Raw genomic sequence first — 21,174 nt, forward strand, 5'->3', positions numbered from 1 at the left:
ACATAACCACACACCCAGGGCTAATCAGAAGCAGTGTAGGTGGGTGCTGTAGCAGTGGCTTCCATGGTAGGGAGCAGGTATCTAATTCCTGGGGCAGTACCACCAGCCCTGGTTCCTGGAAGATGGTGGCTTCAGACAGGACAGTACTTTCACAGTGTGAACTATTTTATTTTATTTATAATATGTGAACAGCTTTTCAAGCCATTTCACTATTAGACCACTGGGTAGATTAGGCCTAAACCAGCCCCACCCAGCACTGAATGCCGTGAACCATCCCCTCTCCCTCCCCCAAAAATGGGTCTTGTGCTAGAGGCCAGGTAGAGAACAAAGGTAAGGTAAAGAGCCAGGTGGACACTAGAGCATTGCGGGGAATTCTGTACCTGAAAAATCCCACAGCCCAGCTCCTTCCACACGTAGGATCTCCCATTCTTCCATGGGGGGGAGGAGGGGGGGGGGAAAGGATGAGATGGAGTTCAGTGTGCTCTGCAGTGTTACGGGCCTGTCCTTTGGTCCTTCCTGCTACATGGGTCCCGCAGTGGTGTAAGCTAGGGGCCTTAGCACCTCGGTTTATTGGTGGCAGTAGTGGGCTGCACATTGAAGAGCCGCTTCAGGAAATACAGCTGCAGAACTCCCGAGAGGACAATGATGAGGCTCTGAGCCAGTGACCACCAGTTCACATAGTTATAGTTGGACTGAAGGATGAAATAGTCAGCTGCTTTCCTCATCCGGGCAAAGTTATAAAAGCGCCACATGTGGAAGACATGGGCCTGCAGCTTGTGGGTGCTCTCCTGCAAAGAGCACAAGGACAGGTAATGAAATACTTCTTCCAACCTTTGATTAGACTGTGGTACTCAATGCCACGAACTTGGCAAGATCCAATGGATATTATTGTTCATGCTAATGGTTTTAGAATACCTTTAACTATGTGCTTCAGGGCTTAAGCTAATCTTTGGTAGTGGGGGTTGGGATGAAACCTTCATGGGGACATTATCCCACATCTGCCTTCTGCCAGGTTTCTTGAATATTTCTGTGAAGCATCTGGTGCTGGCCACTGTCAGGCAGGATACAGGAGTAGATGAACCTTAGGGCTGATCTGGTCTGGCAGTTACTAAGTTCCTGTGAGAACCAGTAAGGGGAAGAATGGAAGCCCCCCAGACCTCGCACAGAGCCTGCAGGAACAGATCTTTCACCATTTGGGATTGAATGACAAGAGCAGAGTGTTTCAGGAACAGAACAGGAGCCTGTTGAGTGATACATTCCATCCAGATTCCCAGCAGCAAGCCCCATCCAAATTCACATGCCCCATTGACATAGATCTCCCTCAGCCACCCTTCCTGTTTTTCACACAACCCCCTGTGACCGAAAGCACCACTGTATTCACACGCTACACACTACTGTAATCTGTGTTGAACATAGGCCTTGTGAGGTGTCATTTGGAAACTAATAACTTGCTTGTCAATATCCTGGTGAGATGTACGCAGCAACATGATCTGTAGAGTTATGAATTCCCCCTGTATGGTGGTGATAGCACAGCCCTGGCTAGGCAGAAGTTGTTCAGGACAGATCTGTTTAACACAGGAATGTGCGCACCTCAATTTAGATCTAAGGAGTAAACAGTGTCCTCAAGACAGCAAAACGGGGAAGTGACAGGAGACAAGCTGCATTTCAGCATATACAGGGGAGAAGAATGATCATGGAGCCACTTTCACCACCAATCTCCATGTCGCCACCTTTAGAGTTTGAATAAACTTTGCTTTGAGGGTTAATCCTCAGAAGAATCCACTTCAGAAGGTGGTTGGACTATAAAAGCGAGGGGCAAAACCACCCCAAAGCTCTTGCTGCTTCTCTTTCACCTAAGATGACGAAGGAGCCAGTCCTTTGACTTTAGGAGAGATCCTGACCGGAGAATTGTCAGCAATTTTGCTAAGGATTTTACCTTCAACCAAGTCTAGTTTGTTGAGTTTTAGCTACTAGACAGTGCTTTATCTTTAGTTTTCTTGTAACCACTTCTGACTTTAATGCCTTATACTTGTACTCGCCTAAAATGTCTTTAAGAAATAAAATGAGTTTCTTTAACTACAATCAGAACTAATCCAATGCTGTGTTTGAACTGAACTGTTTGTGTAACTCCAGTTTGGGTAGCAAACTTGAGTATTGACCCCTTAGAGGGGCAATGGGCTTCTAATACCTGAACTACTCAGCAGAGGGCTGGACAGCACAGAACACATTTTGGGGAAAATTCAGGACTGGGAGTGTGTTGGGGTCACCCTGCAGGTAGTAACCAAGCCAGACGGTGACGAGCATTGCAGACAGGCTGCAGGGCTGGTTGGCTATACACAGACAGTCAAGGTGTGACCTGCATGCTGTTTGTGGTCATTGCAGGTTGGGAGCTACAGCAGCAAAGCATTGTGAGGCCCCCAGGGCTACAAGGCAGGCAATGACAGAGTTACTCACTGATCTGGATTGCACCCCAGAATGTGACACACTCCCATTCCTGGCTCTCTCCACAGCCAAGTGTCTGACTGGTTTAACACTACTCCAGTTGCTGCCCCTTGTATGTTTCCTGGGAGCAGTAGTTATCCTTAGCTCCCCATTTATTTCCATGTGCCTCATTTTCAAAACCAAGATGCCCGTTTGAGCTTGCCTCAGCCCTGCAATTGATTCCCAGGTAGCTGACAGTGCAAATAAAACATTACCTCAATTGCCTCCAGTGTGTCATTAATTTTCTTCCTTTCTATGTCTGGCAAGTTTTGCAGGTCAAAGCCTTCATAGAACACACCGAAGCTGAGATAAACCTGCAGGAAACCGAAATGGTTGAGCCGATTGGTCAAGCACAGCTGGTAAAAACCTGTAGAGAGAAGTGGTTCCAAGCATCAGAGAAGAGCAACAGGTGCGGTGACAGTCAGACATTACCCCACTGTTAGCTCCCATTTGCCCCTTCTCTGCAGCAGAGACATGGTCTCTCTGAGCTTAGCAGCTGCAGAAAAGCTTGGTTGCCCGTATAGTCAAGTTCTGAGCTCAGTATCACACATGCTGTGTCTTGCAAGACTTTTACAGGCCTATGGCTTAGATCATTAATGATCTGCAGGCTGCCCTTGGATTGGAGTAGTCCAGATCTCATGTAGGCCAGGGAAGTAAGTAGCGGGGTGGCAAGAACCTGTCTCTTTGGTTGGGAAGTTCATCTGTCCTCGTACATCCTGGGAAGTGCCCATTTGGAGGCCGTTGGGATCGTTTGCAGTGGCCAAGACGTATCTGTCATGTCCAATTCCCGAAGTTCGTTGTACCTGAAGCCAAGAGATATGGAGCAGAACAGGGAACTTTGGGTGCAGGTCTGAGTTCTAGCAAAGAACAAGCCTGACTGATGCTGTCCTCGGGAATTCCCACGGAAACGGATGGGGCCATGTTGCTTATAAAGGCAGCAAAGCCCATGACTGATCTTAGTGGTATTTACTACACAGCTAAACTCACCTTGAGTGGGCGCCCGTGAGTTTACAGGAGCCACAGCGTCCTGAGCAGACCAGACAGGCTACACAGAGGCACCATCTGGAGGAACGAGCACAGAACTGGGAAAGTCCTGGCTCTCCACACAGTGTATGGCTGGATGGTTCAGTTCCTGTCAGTGAAATGGGGAGAATGCTATCACTCTGCAGGGTGAAAGATAAGAGCTTCCACCTGGCAACTAAGTGGTTCCCTGTGCACTCAGGCCAAGCTCCAGGGGATGCAGGATCAGAAAGGAAGGCTGGGGCAAGGAGAACCTGCTGAGTCAGTGCAAGGACACCAAGGATTTGGCCCAGTTTTGCACTGGACAGTGTAATTCTCCTCTCCCGCAATCCCCTCTCTCTCCCCAACCACTTTGGGGGTTTCCAGTGGACCTTGACATCAACCCTGGTATTTTCATTCCTAGTCTGTGTACTGATCCATGCCACGGCTAATAGAGATCTAGCTAGCACAGGGCTGGCCCCCAAACATGTTCCATGACTGGGCAGTGAATTCGCTTTCCTCCATGTACAGTCACCCCCGAGCGGGAGCTGTTATGGTTCAACCCAGCCCTCCTTGCCCTTTACGCATGCAGCAATCAGTACGTCCAGCTGCACATCTCCCTTGCTTTGGAACAGGCTAAAAGAAGGGTGGGGGAGCACCTTGGGCTTGAACACCAGCTCAGTCCCCCGAATCCTGGAACAGCTCCAGCCCCTCTGCCTACAGCCCAGCTGCTTTGCTCCACACGCAGACAGATAAAGGGAGCCAAGGGAGCTGCTGATAAACCCGAATAGTGACAAGAGTGCCAGGCACAAACTCCCAGCTCTACTTCAGTCGGGCCTGTGTAAACAGAAGCTGGGAAGTTGCAGGGTTTAAGATAAGAGGACTGGAGGGCTCCATCCCAGGCTGGAGCCCAGATAAACAACCATGCAGCAGGATACCTGGGATATTCCTTCCACACACACCCCAGGAGACAGGAAGGTCTCCTGTTGTGAGTGCTTAGCTGAGTCCATGCACTATGGAACCTCCTGCCAAGCGAAGATCCAATCAACACTGGAAGCTGGCTACTAGCACTCGCCCCTCTGCTACCAACTTGGCAAAGTTCCCCAGAAACCTTTGGAACAGCATATTCTCCAGAACAAGGAGACATTCTCTCCACTGAGGTCAAAGCCAAAGCTGGGAGTTCCTGATGTAATCACTAGTTGAGCCTCTAACAGTCACCACAATACAATCAAGTTCCAGTTTCCTCAACAGAGGGGAGCGCCCCAGGAGCAGCATGGCAGGGCCTTAACTTTTAGTAAGGGCGAGTTTACAATAAATTTAGTCAAAAATGCCCTAAAAACAGTCCTTAGACTCAGCCTGGAGCGAGGTCACTAGAAGGCAGGCGCTCCCCTTCACAAACCAAATAGGAAGGTGAGGTGGGGGCAGGGGAAGAGGGTATTTGAGCCACCCTCTTGTTCAGGGGAAAGAAATCCAACTCCAGTGAAGCCAATAGAAAGGAGAGTAAACTATGGCAGTAAGAGGGGAAAATGGAAGTCAGGTGGGTTAAAAGGGGATGTTTAAAGAATAGCTTTAAAGAATGAGAAAAATATGATGCCATTATATGAATCACTAATAAACCATCAGCTAAAATGAAAGAGAGAGAGATCAAGGTTTCTGTTCTCCCTCTCATAACGTAGGGGACAGTCAATGAAATGAGAGAGCAAAATGCAAAACTAACAGGAAGCAAACACTTCCACCTGTGAGATTAGACTGCGGAACTCATTGCCAGAGGATGTTGCTGTGGCCAAGAATTAGCAAGAGTCAAAAAGGGACTGGACATTTATACGGGTAACAAAAATATCCAGAGTTATAACAGTTAATGCGAACAAATTTTGGGAGAGACAATAAACCTCATGCTTCAGGATTTAAACCCATCTCTTTAGGGAATTTAGAAAAACACCTAATGTGTGTGTGGGGAGGTGACAAGTCAATCACCCCACACCTGCCTAATACAAGGCTGGTTCCACCTTCCTCTGAAGTATCTGGTTCTGGCCACTGTCAGAGATTGAGCACTGGACTAGAGGACAACTCCTGTGTGCTACCAGGATAGAACACAGTACTCATCACCTTACCTCAAGGGATACAGGAAAAATAGAGGGGGTTCAGGGACAAGGATGGAAGTTTTGAGGACAAGAAGAATGGGACTGTTCAGTTCAAAGGAGACGTAAGAAGGGACAAAATAGAGGTGTGGAGAAGGTAGATGGGGCACTTCTATTCACACCCACTCAGAAAACAACAGCAAGCAGACACTGAAAGTGAAAGGCAGCAAGTTGATATAGAAGATACCATTTTTAAAGATTCTGAAGCCAGAAGGGACCATTAGATCATTTAGTCTTATTAAAAAAAAAATCCTTAGCTAGTCGTTTTGAGTGCAATTAGAACCAACAGCTGCCAAATTCCAGTGGAAGTTGAGTGCTCCAAATAACCCAGCACCCCAGACAGCTGGCCATCCTGATAGCTGGAAAGATTCAAGAGTTTGTCCTTTTTTCAGTTAGGGATCTTTTGTGCATGCGATGCAAATGTTACAGTACAGAAACTGCCTGCAATATTTTACACAATGAACAGTTAATCTGTGGAACTCACTACTGTAAGAGCTGAGACAAACTTTAGGATTCAAAAAAAGGTTGGAGATTTAAGCGAACACTGAGAACATCCAGAGTTACACTAACTAGGATTTTTTAAAGTAACTGTTTTTGGGAGCTATCAGCCCTCCTGCTTTAGGACTTAAACCAGCTACTGACTGAAAGCCTCTCTCTAAGAGCAGGTTACTGCCTAATTGTTGACTACAGAATCCATTCTACCTTCCCCATGAAGCAGCTGGTACTGGCCATTGCCAGAGACCACAACAGATGGATCCACTATAGCAATTCCTCGTTGGATACGCAGCTGTCTGGCTGCAGCAAGTTATTTATTTTACCAGGAAATTCTATTAAGCTGAAAACCTGCCGTTTGCAAGAGTCCTCCCCAGCACTCGGGTCCCCAGCACTCACCTCATAGCTGAAGTAGAAGTAGCCACTCTGATGTGCAAACTGCCAGAAGCACTCGGTGCCACCCGCAGGGACAACAATGGCGAAGTCATAGCGATCAGCTCCACGGAAGAGAGGCTGCTCACTGGAGCCACTCAGGGGCTCAGTTTTCGGGCTCCTGGCAGGGCCTGTCAGACTAAGCAGCCCCACAGTCACAGCCAAAGGAAAGAGCGAGACCATACTGCCTTGTGAGGCTGCCTTGTGGCTGGGGCAGAGCAGGAGCATGGGTCCCAGGATGCAAGGGGGATAATCATTAACTTCACTCCTCACTCCCCGGCTTTTGCCAAACACAGCTGCACTTATCCAAACCTCAGGGGCACTTGGAAGGAGTTCAACTCCTCAAGGTAATCTCAGTGAAATTACCAGGCCTGCATAGGCAGCTGCGCAGTTTGTCCTCATTAGAGTTTAAAAGTCTGATACATTTTGTAAAACCCTGAAGTCCACTTTGCAGAAACGTCACTAGGCACAAACGGTCCTTCCTGGGGAACTGCTTGTTCTGGGAGCAGGCTGGGTGCGCTCCACTCAGACTTCTGTCTACAGCCTACACCTTGGTCTGAAGGACTTGATTATAGTGATTAGTGTGTTAAAACATTCCTAGAAACTTTATTTAGTACAAGAACTATAGACACTGATCACAGAGCAACAATACGCCAAAGACAGGGCAAAGGGCAGGGAGAAAGAGTCTGGCTAACAGCGAAGTTGAAGAGATTACTTGAGCCACTTGTATCCAGACAGCAATGAGTTTCTCTGGCAAGGTTCCTTCCAGCAACTGCTAGTGCCAAAGGACACGGCTAAGGCAAGCAGGGGACTTCTACCCAGCACCAGTGACAACAGAAGCAGCTCACAGGACCCCTGCAGTTGGGGTATTTCTGCAGCTAGAACCAAAGGAAATTAAATGCATGAGTGTTGGTGAAAGTGAGGGGAAGATGATACATAAGTGCCTCTGCAATCCACCTGTCCCTAATAACCAGCAGCATCCCACCGGATAGGGGTACAAGACTTTCTGGCACTCCAATTCAGTTAGTTGCTGATGCGATGCTCCTGGCTTCAGCTGGCTCAGGAAGTGAATGCAGGATGAAATTCTGGTCATTAACAGGGTGTCCCACAAAGCTGTCACTAGGCCACTGACCCAGGGATATGCCAAGCTTCTCCCTTTTCAAGGGGGATTATTTACCTGAGGAGAGAATGCTGGGGAGATGCAAATCAAATTTGTTGCAATTGTTATATCCAACACAGGAACTGCTTTATTTTACACGATGGGTTTAGACATGGGATTGGATTTCGCACTAGAAGGCAAGGCATGTCTGGTGCCTGCCAGAGATCCCCAGAGACCTTTCAGAGATAATGCACTACTCCAGGAAACAGACAGAAGGAAGGGAATTTTGCAAAGAAGGAGGCAACTCAAACACAAAGTCAAACCAACTGAACACTAACTTTTAACTTGGTGACATCTGGCTCCAAACATTCTAGAAACTAATGAGCACAAAGAAAAAACATCTATTTTTAAAGCATCAAAAAAATGTGGAGGAAGAAATCCCCACTCAATATAAAAATATACAAAGCAGAGAATCATGGAAACAAATGCCAGTTCCCTGGCCAAAAAGCCAGACTTCTGCCGGTGCAACTCAGCAACAGCTCCTACACCACTGCTTTCCCCTCTCGAAGGGGCTGACGGGCAAATGGAGATCAGCCAAGTGATTCACAATTGGTTTAAGAATATTAATAGAGATAAAACAGTTGGTGACAGGATTACCCTGCCATTCAACCAACACCTGAGTAGAGAAAGCGGTGATCCCAGTTACAGTCCACTCAGGTTCCAGCTCTAACGCTCACAGGGCAAAGGCTGCCAGAGTCCTCACTGTTTCTGAACATATACAAAATGTCAGTATTGTAGCACTTCTACTACAAGACTATTTCCATAGTTACTCAGGCTGCCTTGCTTCTGTTGACAGACAAAGATCTAAATTTAGTGACTCCAGCTAAATACAAGAACTAGGAAGGTTTCCCAAACTCTAGTTAAACTTTGCTTCTTCCAGCTGTAGCATTCAGCTCTGCCAAGCAGCCATGACAATTCTCCACATCATTCCTGTCACATTGCTAGGAAGAGGACTACAACCTTCCTCCCATGGCAGGTGTTGCTTTCGTCCATCTTTTGGAGAGAAATGAGAGCAAGTGTCACTCGAAGAGTTCCTTAACTCCTGTTTTCAGTGGAGTCCCAGCTTTTTCATGGTCCGCCAGCGATCCTTGATCATCACCGAGGTGCGGTTCTCAAAGGGGAACTTTTTGCAAATGATTTTCCAGTTCCCTTCTCCAAACTTCTTCACTCCTTCTCTGATCCATTCGCTTTCCTGCACTGTCCACCTCTGCAAAAGAAGAACAAGGAGTGACTCTTACAGCACAGGTCCTATCACTTCTGCACTAAAGGCTTCTTAGCCTCCTTGGTCCCCCTTTCATCCATACTATCAGCACCTTCTTATAACATAGTTCTTACAACCCCAGCACCTCCTGAAAGTGTATTTATATTTTCAATACTAGCTGCAGGCTTATTTAGGAATTATGTGGTTTATAGAGTGTGTTCTGGTTCTTCGCCTCTTTAGCTGACTTACCTGCTGAGCGGTTCAGGAAGCAGATGCCAGCCAGGATAAGCTGCACACCAGTATTTTAGGCCTCTACCACTTTCCTGGCTTTTAGTGGACAAACTTAAGCCAGGCCCTCCCAATTTAAAGATCTGTGCAACCCAGCTCACCCCCTCGTAAGTTCAACGCTTAGATAACGCAAGCATTGATCAAGGTACTCCAGTCCCTGAGTAAATATCATCTGTCAGTGCAGCATCTGGGAGAGTTCTCCATTCAGTGTGCATCAATCACTTGGACTCTTCTAACTGAGCTGATTCCAGAGGCGTAGAAATCTCTGAACAGCAAAAGGGATTTCCCCCTCCCAATCTTTGCTATTGCTTCATTGCTTCACTACCCCTGCAGAGTCCTGCTTTGGGCTGCTGAACGGAGCTGGAGGGCTCTATATTACCTGCTTCTTGGAACCGAGGATTGAAGAGCTGTGGCTATTTCTCCCAGGGGACCCTGAAAAATAAACCAAGAAGAGTCATATTTCAGCATCCACCTTCTGCTGTGCATGCATCTCCCAGAGAAACTGGCTTCAGCCTGTTCGATTACAGGGAGAGAGCGGCATGGCCACCAGGGGAACACCCTGGGCCAGGGTATGGAAAACAGAAACAAATGCCTTTACTTCCTCTAGCTGCTAGAATTCCATGTATTGAAGGGACAGTTGGCCATTCTGATCCAAGCCCTGGTTACCTCATAAGAAGTGTAACTAAAGAAATATAATAACTAAGACTGAGTCAAAAGGAATTACACTTGTCTCAGGTTTTTGTCTTAGCAAATGTGTCTAAGGAGAAAAAAAGAAAAAAAAGACAGCCTGATCCAAAAAGCTTCCTCAATAGAAATCCCTGTTCATAAATGGAACCATGTTCAGGTCCAAGCAGGGAAGATTCCAGCTGTTAAACAGCATCCAGGAGAAAAGTCTGAGGTGGAATTAATTACATCTTTTGAAAAAAGCCAGCAAATGCTGATCTGCCACCCTACAGCTGTTAACGGGATGGAACTGCTTTTGGGCTGGGTCTCAAACTAGAATAGCAGACAATGACTGACAGGTAGTTTTATCTCAGGTCTGAAACTGTAATGAGAGGGTACTTGCTAGATGTTCCACGATCAGGTACACAATGGATTTAGCAGCTTCCCATTGTTCGGGCCTGCCTAAGAAAGCACATCATCTCCATTGCTGCAGTCCTATAACAGCAACCATAGGCCCAAGCTTTCCTGGGTTATGGGATTTCTAGTCTTTTGGTTTGTCAAGTATTCAAGGCAGCAGACTGCCCCAGGGCCAACAGCATGGCTGGGACCAGGAATTAAAGCGTGTGCATGGCAAAAATAGCATACTTACTCTTGTCCAGGAAGAGCTCATCTTCCTCACTCCAAGTGTCCTTTTCTTCTTGCCCATTCGAGGTGTTCCATCTTGCTTTCAGTGGTCTGAAAACACACAACACACATTTTAATTGCAACAAGCCAGCCTGATTAATGAGGGCTGAAGTGACAGTCACTGCAGACAGCTAAATCAAACATCCAAAAGGACCACAGACCACTGACTAATTACATAGAGGCCATTGGTAAAACGGTCCAAGACCACCTTGTACCAATGAGTGAAGACTAAGATCAGTGTGCAGCACTGGGAAATGTGGGAGCTTGCCTGGATTATGTATGTTTGCTTCACCTTCACAACACATGCATCTCAGTTCACTGCCATTGGACTGGTTTGTAGGTAAAGGGTGCCATGTGTATGTCTGGCATTCAAAGCCACTCAGTGCCATTTTAATAACTACAGAAGGTTCTCTTTGGACCTTAACAGATCCCTGTATAACACACAAGAAGCAACTGAGAGCCAACTAGGTCAGAATTAAGCAGTTGCTGCAAACTGATACAAACACCTGAGCTGCCAAGAAGGTGCCGTGCATGTGGCATGAAAGAGACAATGGAATGGGGCAGGAACACTTAGCAAGGGTCATATGCTCCACAAGGCTGCTATGAAATTTTTACTATAGGCAAGGCCAGCTGGTTCCAAACCAATTATGTTCCTTATTTCTCTTGCTCACATGCATGTACTCAACTCCTTACAGAAGATTCAGCTGAAATCAGGTGTATTTAAAATATGTTGCAAATTGATTAGTTTTCATATTACAGCAACTACATGAAGACAAACGCTCCCTGTTGTTAGTGGTACGCTTGTGCATTCCGTCGCCTTGGCAGCACGCAAGCGTTTTCACACAGGTGTATATGAGCGTTTGGGCAGGGGAAGGTTTGAAGCTAAACTTCTGAAGCAAAAGTTGATATCCTTTGTCACCAATAGCCATCACCATCAGCACCACTGCCACTTAAAGCATTGCAACCGAGCTAGGGTCTTCGTCAACAACGAAAGGCAAGAGACAGGGAGTCCGGGAGCGCTGGAAACATGCCAATCTTGGGCGCGCCGCAGGGCACTGGGATCAGCTGACCCTACTGAACTGCACAGAACATTTTACGCTGGTGGCGGTCAACTTCTGATCATTTTAGCACTTTGGCACTTAACATTTTAAGCATATAAAACCTGAAATGCTATGCTCTCAACGTGTCTCTTTTCAAGCATGAAACTTCATGCAGCTCAGTAGGGTCTACTCTGCAATCAGTACCCTGAAGTGCTCCTAAGTCTGAGAACTTTATGGAACTACCACGTTTGCCTCATCTCTCCTGGGGAACCCAAGTACTGCTCAGGAAAGGGAATTCCCTGCTGTTTCATTCCTGCAGATCCACAGTACCGCCTTACATGTGCAAAAGCAGAGGCCCTCGTCTGCACAGCCTCCAAGATGCATTAGAAGGGAACCCTGCTACACCCTCATCACGTCCTGCAGAAAACATGCATCCCAGAAGCCTGGCTCCAGAGAACTCTTTGTTCCCACACATCCATCCACTGCCCCGTTTAACTTGCAGCTAAGTCATACAATACATATACAAGGTACAAAACAAGTGTGGAAGAATTAAAGTAACTTGCATCAATATTCTATTACTCTTAAAATTCCTACATGGTTTAAATTCATCACTGACATGAAAATTTACCTTAATCTGTCCCACAAAACATACCCACAAACTCCAACCTGTGTATTACTAACTGCAGATTTACATAGTCAAATGCATACACTGAGAAGCAGTTTGCAAGGATGTCAAGGGTCAGCATTAAGGTTATTGGAACGTAGGAGGTGAGCTTTCCCATTTCCCACATTGCTAACCACATGTATGATCTACAGGAGTAACAGAACATTTGCTTTAAACTATCCATTTCCACATTTTTGCAAAAGGGAGGGATTTTTAACTTTCTAGTTTTGCTCCGATAAGGTTATATTGTTTAATGTAGCAATGTTAGCTATATGTTCTCAAAGCATTGTGTCTGCATTAGAATACTCAGTGTCACAGATATGCTTCATACTTGGGACTTCTGGAAGACACACGCTGAACATGTGGCTTTCGAACAAGAGTCCTGAATGCAGAAGATACCACCGGCTCCTGGGATGAGTCTGGAGTCTCACTCAGCTCAGTACTCTGGCTGTCCTGCTCCATAATCAGTCTGCTTATAGTCAACAAGCGTTTACTCTTTGGGGGTGATTTAGGTATGTCTGAGGTCTCAGAGGTCTCCAAGGGTGGATTCTCCTCTTCTCTGTGCCTCTTGAGTCTGTGGGATACAGAAGGGGACAATTGCTTGGGGAAAGAAAAGTCTGTTTCATCCAGTTTGGTAAAGGCTGCATCAGAATCTTGGGAATTTGACAAGGTCTTGAAAGCTTCTCTCAGAGCAGAAATCCCAAATGTTGTTACAGTTCCAGGCGGTTGCCTGTAAAATAAATGAAGCTAAGCAGGTTACATCAACAATTTCAACAATACAATGCTCTACTTCACTAAAATCACAGCTGTTCCCCTCACTCTGCCACACAGCTAAGCTCCTACCAAATTCACATCCATGCAAAAGCACATCACAGGCCATGAAATCAGACCTTCCCCTGTGAAATCTAGCTATTGGAGGGGACGGGGAGAGACAGGGCTGGGAGTACCCCAACCGGGGACCGCTCCCATGCACCAGGCTCCAGCTGCTAGTCCTGTCCTGTCAGGGATGGGACTTCCTCTTCCCCAGCATGGCCACTTTCAGGGAGAGGTCAGACCCACCTCCGGGTACCTCTCCCAGCTGCAGGAAGCTCTATGGCTGCTGACTTCAGAGCCCAGCTCTGAAGGCAGCGCAGAAGTGCTGGTGGCAATCCTCTCTCCCTTCCCCCCCTCCACAGTCCCCTTTAGGGTCAGGGCTCCCATGGTTACAACACCAGGAAATGTCAGGTGTAAACATCTAAAAACATGAAATTGACTAATTTTAAAACCTTCTGGCCATGAAATTGATCAAAATGGACAGTAAATTTGACTGCTTTGACCATTTAACAACTCTCTTCTCGTTCTTTTCTTTTATAATAAAACCTTTAGTTTTAGATACTAAAGGATTCACTGGCAGTGTGGTATTTTGGGTAAGATACAGACTAGTACTGATCTGGCAATGTGGCTGGCCCTTTGGGGAATCAGAAGAACATTCTGTGTGCTGAACAGAGTTTTAAAAAACTTCTCACTATTTGCTGATTGGGAGCCAGAGAACTGGAATACAATAAAGGGGGCTGTGTGATTTCTTTTTTAGCTTTTTGATAACCATCGTGGGAGATCAGGAGCACAGTTTGGGACTAGTTGGTGAATCTAACTTCAGTGTTAACCACCAGTTTTGGGAGAACATGCTCTCCTTTTTGCAGCCTGCCCTGACCTTCACATTTTCAGCGTCGGCTACTATAGACACCTCAGATCACAGCATCCATCTGTTTTATCCCTCCAAAGAATGCCAAACTAAATGCCATTAACCAAACCTATGTCCTCTGAACCACGGACACACCAAAACCCTTCTGTAAACGTAAGACCCTCTCTCATTCACCACCTGTCACAAGGGGACTCCTTCCCTTCCTTTAGTCCAAACACTCACTAGGGTACTCTTCAGAAAAAAGATCAACATTTTAATTCAGAGATAGACAGCCTGGTGAAAAATCCTAAAGTAGTAGCCCCTGGGGCAGCACCACTGCATTGGCACATGGCAAAAAATTATAGCTGCCTGCACACAGTGAAAGCAGTGGGTGCTACAATTCAGAAGCAAAATTCTGGCAAACTTCATCCACCATATGTGGCCAGATTTCCTCTCCACATTGCGAATGCATCACCATCGCTGCTCACCTCCCAGAGTCCTTTGAAGACATTTCCACAGAGTCTGGAGCCGCCGCTGGTGGTTGCTTAGCTACTTCCACAGAGTCTGGAGCCTCCGCTGGTGGTTGCTTAGCTACTTCCACAGAGTCTGGAGCCGCCGCTGGTGGTTGCTTAGCTACTTCCACAGAGTCTGGAGCCGCCGCTGGTGGTTGCTTAGCTACTTCCACAGAGTCTGGAGCCGCCGCTGGTGGTTGCTTAGCTACTTCCACAGAGTCTGGACCTAATGCCAGCTTCTTAGTTTCATCAATATATTCTGAATTCAAAGTGTTTTTCGCCATCTTTGACAGGAAGAAAGCGCATAATAATTACAAAGAGAACTCCATGGAACTGCATTTATTTTACTCCCATTCCACAGGCATGGAACATTAATTAACTAATTAAGTGCACATTCCCTGCAATTATTTGATGTTCTATGGTCAAGGTGCTATTTGGTATATTGGAGATAAGATAACAACTGCGGTCATTTGTCAGGTGTTTTGCAGTAGTTATATGTGCAGAGTTAAGTTACCTTGATTAAGAATTATAATAATGACCAAGTAATTTTATAGCATGGAACCTCAAGAGAGGGTCTGAATTTTAAACGCTAAAAATTTATTCCCTTGGTGCTCTGGTCCCAAAACTTTAGAGCCAGACATCTGTATCTGACTTCTGAGTACAAGTCAAAAATATTACATGTCAATAAGAAAGAAACAAATTGGTAACTTCTTTCCAATTCATATAATTTGAGACCATTGTATCAACATTATAAAAGTTAACTGCACCTCTGTGAGCCAGAGATTGTATTCTAACTGCACAGAGGTGATTCACCAAGTTTCTCCAAGGATCTACAATCACAGGAGGTGGGACAGGTAAACACTACCAATTGAGTATAACCCCAAAGGATTTTACAAATAGTGGATCAGACCAGTTTCCAGAGGCCCAGGAAACAAAGAAAGGCTTTCGGTACAAAAGGTGAACTTAAAGCGGGGGATTGGGGGGTTGTTCTTGACCTGAAAACTGACCTGAACCTTTAACAAGAGGGCAAGCCCTAGTGGAAGGGTCTGAAGGACTTTGACTCTTACCAGACCCTCATGCGAAAGATGAGTGGCTTCTGGTAAGCTTAATATGCACTTAGACTTTTTACGGTTTTATGACAAATTTTCCTCTGTAATTCTTTTGTTCTTAAATAAATGTGCTTTGCTTTGTGAAGGCCAGCTGGTTCCTTGTCCTTCAGGAAAAAGAGTGAAACCAGGGGTGGGGAGCTAGGTCAGACTGCTGGGATAGTCACAGAGAAATGCAAGCCTAAATCCCAGATCAGAAGGGGGAGTGTCACAAGACTCTGCCTATAGAGAGGTGACAGCTGGAGGCCTGAGACCTAAGGGTGTATCCCTTGAACAGAGTACAGAGGGGTTAGAGGTGACATGCATCACATGCCATTTTTCTGGGTGACAGCTGGGTGGGGCTGAAATGTGGGTAGCCAGGGTAGACACATACGGTCAAGAGAAAGGGCTCTGAATCCTCCAGGTAGGTCTCCAAGAACTGGAACGCACTCTGCTGAAAAGTCTTGTAGGAAAAATTTCGGATCATCATATGAGACAAATTCTTCTCACGGATAATGCTGAGCAACTCTGTCCTCAGTTTCTAGTCAAGAGGCAAGAACATTCTGAATATCTACAAATAATACAAGTTACAAACACAGGAGCTGGGGGTTTGGGTGGAGAGGGGACTTCCCCACTGACACTACAACATTACCAACTAATTTACACTGATCTAAATTAGGAAGCAAAAGCCCAAAAAGTCTGGAGTCTGTCAGCATTGCCAACTACACTCGCTTTCAGTGCCGGACTACGCAATGGTAGCAGCAGACAGAAGCAAAGAAAAGGAAATACATGTCTGGGAACATATTGCACAGCCAACAAGATACTCCATCTCACGCCCCAAAAACTCACATAATCAAACTCACCTGGGTGCTGGGATCCTTTGCCATGTTTTTTTTCAGAATTTTTGAGGCTTTATCAAATTCTCTCTTTTTAATACAAACAATAACAGCCTAGAGAGGAAAAAAAGGATCTCTGTTGTAGCAATTCAACCACATCACCTAAATCAGCTTCACAAACAGGTTGGGGGAGGGATAGCTCAGTGGTTTGAGCATTGGCCTGCTAAACCCAGCGTTGAGAGTTCAATCCTTGAGGGGGCCATTTAGGGATCTGGGGCAAATATTGGGGATTGGTCCTGCTTTGAGCAGGGGCTTGGACTAGATGACCTCCTGAGGTCCCTTCCAACCCTGATATTCTATGATTCTATGAACAGCAAAAGCAAAATGCAAACAAAGTCTGTGATGTTCCTTCCAAACGCTATTCAAGTAACATAGAAATAACGCTATTTGCAAACACCTTAATGAGCTGCTAACCTGAAATCCTACTACACCCTTCTATCCCATTAATGCAAGGTTACAATTAAGGATTGCATTACCTGATTTTCATTTGTATGGTGCCATTCAATTAATCTACGTTTACAATAAGTATTTTGCTGGACACCCCTGAAGTTTGAGAACCCATCAGTTCTCACTAAATTTCCTTGGCTTAATTTTAAACAAACAGCCTTCTACAGGACTAGAGTTACCCCGCATGTCAATACTAAAAGAAGCTGACGTGGCCCCTCCCCAAAGAGCTTACAAGTAAAGGTAGACAGCATGTGGGTGTAGGAAGCGGGAGAAAATGTGCCAAAGACATTTTGATGAGGCTCAGCAAGTGTCTTGTAGCCTCAGGTTTGTTTATTGTAGTATAATATGCAATAAAACATCATAGTTACATTTTACATATATCATACATGCAAACTTTATCCCAGGCCAGCAAATTGAACAGACCAGTTTGCAGGGGATGACTAGTTGCAATAGCAGGTTTTTATGAGGGATTCTTAGACTCTAAGAGCATTCTGGTTCTACATTTAAGAGATCCTCCAGTAAAAAGAAGTGAGAAAGGATGCATTATTTCTAATATATTCAATAGAGAAAATGGTAATAGCAAAAGAAAAGTTCTGCTTTTCAGTTCACCTTTAATAGAGTTACAGATCCTGATAGGTTACTATCTTCCTAACAATGGAAAGCTCCCAGAAGTAAGGCAAATGATGGAGAGAAGACCTGAGAAGGGACAACCACCCTCAGTGTAAGGGAAGCTTTTTTCTTTTAGTTAGATTAAAGCTTACAAAACTCTAAAATATTTGAATGAAAAAGGAGAACTTGACCCTTACAGCTTGTTTCACCATTTTTCTAACAGATTCCATGGCCACCTCAGACACAGGAAATTCTCTTTCAATCAGCTCCAGCACACCGATTGCGGATTCAAGAGGGGTGAGCTCTGACTCTGTATCAAAGGTGCAATCTACAATTAAAAGAAACAATTCATTCCTATTGGTTTTAAAACAGACACAAATCTACCTGAGCCCAAGAAATCCTCCACAGGAAGCAGTCAAAACAAATAGGCTCAGATTTGCTCAGTTAGGCCACTAATGCTGCAGTAACGGACAAGCAGAGAACAGCACAAACAAAACAATTATGATCAAGAAAGGTTGTCGAAGGTATGAGAGATCCTCGAAAAGAAACATGACAGTTGGTGAGTTTGAAATTAAAAGCAATAACCATTGTGAGCTGAGTATGTGGAGGTTTGCTTTACTTTATACTATAAAGAGAAAAATCATGAATTAACACACTGAATAAAAGTTACATAAGACTATACTAATGCAGTTTAAATGCTCAAACACCAAGAAATTCAAAAGTAAAGTTCTTGCCATAATACTGAAAGGACATTGCTGTCAGATCAAATTTGATCCCCAAGTTTAAGTTTTGCTCAAGTACAACTAGATCTAAGACTGATATACGTGGTTGCTTTACTTAATGTTTTCATTCCAAGTGAAAGCAAAAACAAAGCCTTCTTCACAGAGTTTTCACTCAAACATTGTGTTCTTGTTCTATTACAGGAGAAATGAAGAATGAAATTGATTTACCTATACATTGTTTGTAAAAGAAAGTGGAAGGGACTTTGTTCCAGATGACAGAGATAGAAAACAGAATCCCTGCAAAGAAGCCAGGTTTTTCTTAAACAAAAACTTTTGTTTGGGTTTTAGGCTCTTAGTAACAGAATGTTTGAAGTTTACCCCACATGTTGCTTTCAAGTGACAATGCTAAACAGGAAAAAAGAGAAGAAAAAAAAAGAAATCGTACTTCAATCTGAAAGTTCTACCTATTAGTGTTCAATTCCTATAACTGAAAAGAGTGAAAACTACTTCGTTATTTCCCAGATTGCTTACCCTGCACATTAACTACCCTTTGAGACGACATGCATCTGAAGAAGTGGGTATTCAGCCACAAAAGCTTATGGTCCAATACGTCTATGAGTCTATAAGGTGCCACAGGACTCTGCTGCTTTTACACATCCAGACTAACACGGCTACCCCTCTGATACCTTTGAGAAAAGCCACTTTTGACTATTTTGGTTCTGGTCAGACGCACTATCCCTACTATTATCAGGCCCATGCCCTCTCCTTTGGAGAAATGATCCTTATAAATAAAAAAACCACAAGCAGATTATTTCAAGGAATTACAACAGACGTTTCAGAGGCCTTTATCCAAACCTGAACTCCAATTTTAAAAAATCCGAACAGAGTAGATGGTTCTCCGCGGCCAAACAGTAGATAAAGACTGATTTAAACAGAACGGTCCCACGCTGCACTGTGCAGGGGCCATACAGTGAGGTGAATGCGGGTTTGGGAACAGGGCTGAGCACCAGTAAGACGAATTGTGGCGCTTTTCTCTCGTACCGAGGTTCTCTCCCTCCTCAATTCTCGAAAGAAACTGCATGATCCGGAGCAGCCGGGAGATTGCAGGCTCCTTAACCAGGGGCCGCAGCAGCAGAGCTGGAGAGAGAGAGAAGAGCACAGAGAGCTTGGGGCACCCCAGTCAGAAACACCGCCCGCCCCCCGGCCCCGCCGTTGGACCCCAGAGCCCCCTGCCCGGGCGCCGGCCCCGGCCCCCTCCCCGGGCGGCCCCTCACCCTGCATCACGTCGCGGAGCTCGCGGAAGTCCTGGTACCGACGGGCCCGATAGGCCCCCACGGCCTGGTGGAAGTAGAACTGCAGCACCCAGCGGTTCACCGTCTCCTCGGGGGCGCGGGGCCCCAGCGCCCCCTTCCCAGCCGCCATGGGCCCCCGCCGGCTCCGGGAGACCCGCCCGCGCCCGCCGGCCATCCCGCGCCAGGATTCGGAAGTGACGCGCCCAGCACGACGGAAGTGACGGCATCCCGCCGCTGCCCTCTCCCCTCCTGAGGGAAAGCGAGCGCCCCCTACACTTCCTCCTCTTATTGCTAAGCGGGGCCCACGGACGACTACAACGACCGGCATGCACTGCGGCCGGCGGCTCCCAACATGCCCCGCAACCCACCGCCCGGGTCTCCCGGCCTGCCCTGCGTTGCGCGCCCCCTGCCGGCCTGGAGGAGCCATGCAGTGGCCGGCTGGTTGTGCAAAGCCCCTGCGGAGGGGGATTTAAGCCCGTGTTCTGCGTGGGAGCCGGGTCCCACCCGCAGCCGGACATTAGCCAGCGGGTCCAGCCCAGTGGTGAGCTGGAGCCGGTTCGCGAGACCCGGTTGTTCCACGAGTGACAATTGGTTCTAAAAGGGCTTCTAAATTTAACCACCGGCATAAGTGGTGCCTTAGGCGCCGACTCCCTGGGTGCTCCGGGGCTCGAGCACCCACGGGGAATATTTGATGGCTGCAGAGCACCCACCAGCAGCTCCCCGGCCCGCGCCCGGCCTCAGCTCACCTCCGCTCCGCCTCCTCCCCTGAACGCGCCGCCCCGCTCTGCTTCTCTGGCCCCCCGTCCCCAGCTCCCCGCAAATCAGCTGTTCGCGCGGGAAGCTGGGGCAGGCTGAGAAGCAGGAGGCGGCTTCGCACTCAGGCCCAGGGAGGCGGAAGGGAGCTGGGGAGGGTGCAAGGAGGGCCGCCTGTGCCGCATCAGATAGCCCGGAGGGGGGGGGCGCAGGGGAACCGCTCCCCGCCCAAGCTCACCTGCACCTCCCTGGGCCTGAGCAGGAAGCCCCCGCCTGCTTCTCAGCCCTCCCCAGCTTCCCGCCAAACAGCTGATTCGCGGGGAGGGTGCGCGGAAAAGCAGAGCAGGTCAGCGTAGCGTATTCAAGGGGGGAGCGGAGGTGAGCGTGGGGTGGGGAGCTGCCGGTGGGTGCTCTGCACCCATCAAATTTTCCCCGTGGGGGCTCCAGCCCCGGAGCACCCAGAGAGTCGGTGCCTAAGGCGCCACTTTTGATGTGATCAGTGGGTGAGCGGTCGCTCCCCCTGCTCCCCCACAGCTACACCCCCCCACCCCTAGAAGCCAGAGGGACCTGCCAGATGCTTCCTGGGAGTTGCCCCAGGTAAGCATCTCCAGGACTCCCCACCTCGCCCCCCAGCAGGTGCCTTTGGCTCTTAGGGGTGGGCACCCACTACGGTGGCCCACGAGACTCTCCTGCCCAGTTCTGGGGGCAGTCAGGGGAGCGGGGTGGATGGGGCAGTGTGACGAAGTGGGACTGTTCTTAATGTTTCCTCTGAATAGTGTGGGTGTGCCTCAGTTTCCCCTAGGCAGTTCTTAAGTATCTAGGGGGTGGGGTAAGGGTGTATGATCATTGCAGAGCCCTAGAGGGCAGGTGTGTGCAGGGGTCTGGACACAGGGAATGGCCGACACCCTGTTTCCTGGCAACTGATGGCCTGGGCCCTTCCCCCCTGCAAGGTGAGAG

The 21,174-nt window shown here is 47.2% G+C and overlaps 2 protein-coding genes across 7 annotated transcripts; both read right to left on the bottom strand.

Annotated features, from left to right (window-relative positions):
• Positions 1–147: 147 nt before the first annotated feature.
• Positions 148–6,975, bottom strand: TMED6 (transmembrane p24 trafficking protein 6). The gene is made up of 4 exons (XM_048870678.2): positions 6,510–6,975; positions 3,158–3,284; positions 2,697–2,848; positions 148–788 (listed from the first exon to the last, which is right to left on the bottom strand). The coding sequence occupies exons 1-4, from the start codon at positions 6,768–6,770 to the stop codon at positions 555–557; spliced, it is 774 nt and encodes a 257-aa protein (XP_048726635.1). The 5' UTR covers positions 6,771–6,975; the 3' UTR covers positions 148–554.
• Positions 6,976–7,763: 788 nt separating this feature from the next.
• Positions 7,764–19,671, bottom strand: TERF2 (telomeric repeat binding factor 2). Of its 6 annotated transcripts, none has more exons than XM_048870665.2 (10): positions 19,447–19,671; positions 19,214–19,309; positions 17,648–17,778; positions 16,362–16,448; positions 15,893–16,039; positions 14,390–14,697; positions 12,573–12,815; positions 10,503–10,588; positions 9,570–9,622; positions 7,764–8,908 (listed from the first exon to the last, which is right to left on the bottom strand). In XM_048870665.2, the coding sequence occupies exons 1-10, from the start codon at positions 19,637–19,639 to the stop codon at positions 8,750–8,752; spliced, it is 1,503 nt and encodes a 500-aa protein (XP_048726622.2). In that variant the 5' UTR covers positions 19,640–19,671; the 3' UTR covers positions 7,764–8,749. The 6 variants fall into 6 exon arrangements, with proteins under 6 accessions (XP_048726622.2, XP_048726620.2, XP_048726623.2 ...); XM_048870663.2 differs by having other exon boundaries at positions 12,573–12,971; positions 19,447–19,664; XM_048870666.2 differs by lacking the exon at positions 19,447–19,671 and adding an exon at positions 18,401–18,577 and having other exon boundaries at positions 12,573–12,971.
• Between the last annotated feature and the right edge of the window lie 1,503 nt (positions 19,672–21,174).

Source organism: Caretta caretta, chromosome 12, assembly GCF_965140235.1.
Source record: "Caretta caretta isolate rCarCar2 chromosome 12, rCarCar1.hap1, whole genome shotgun sequence".
NCBI lineage: Eukaryota > Metazoa > Chordata > Testudines > Cheloniidae > Caretta > Caretta caretta.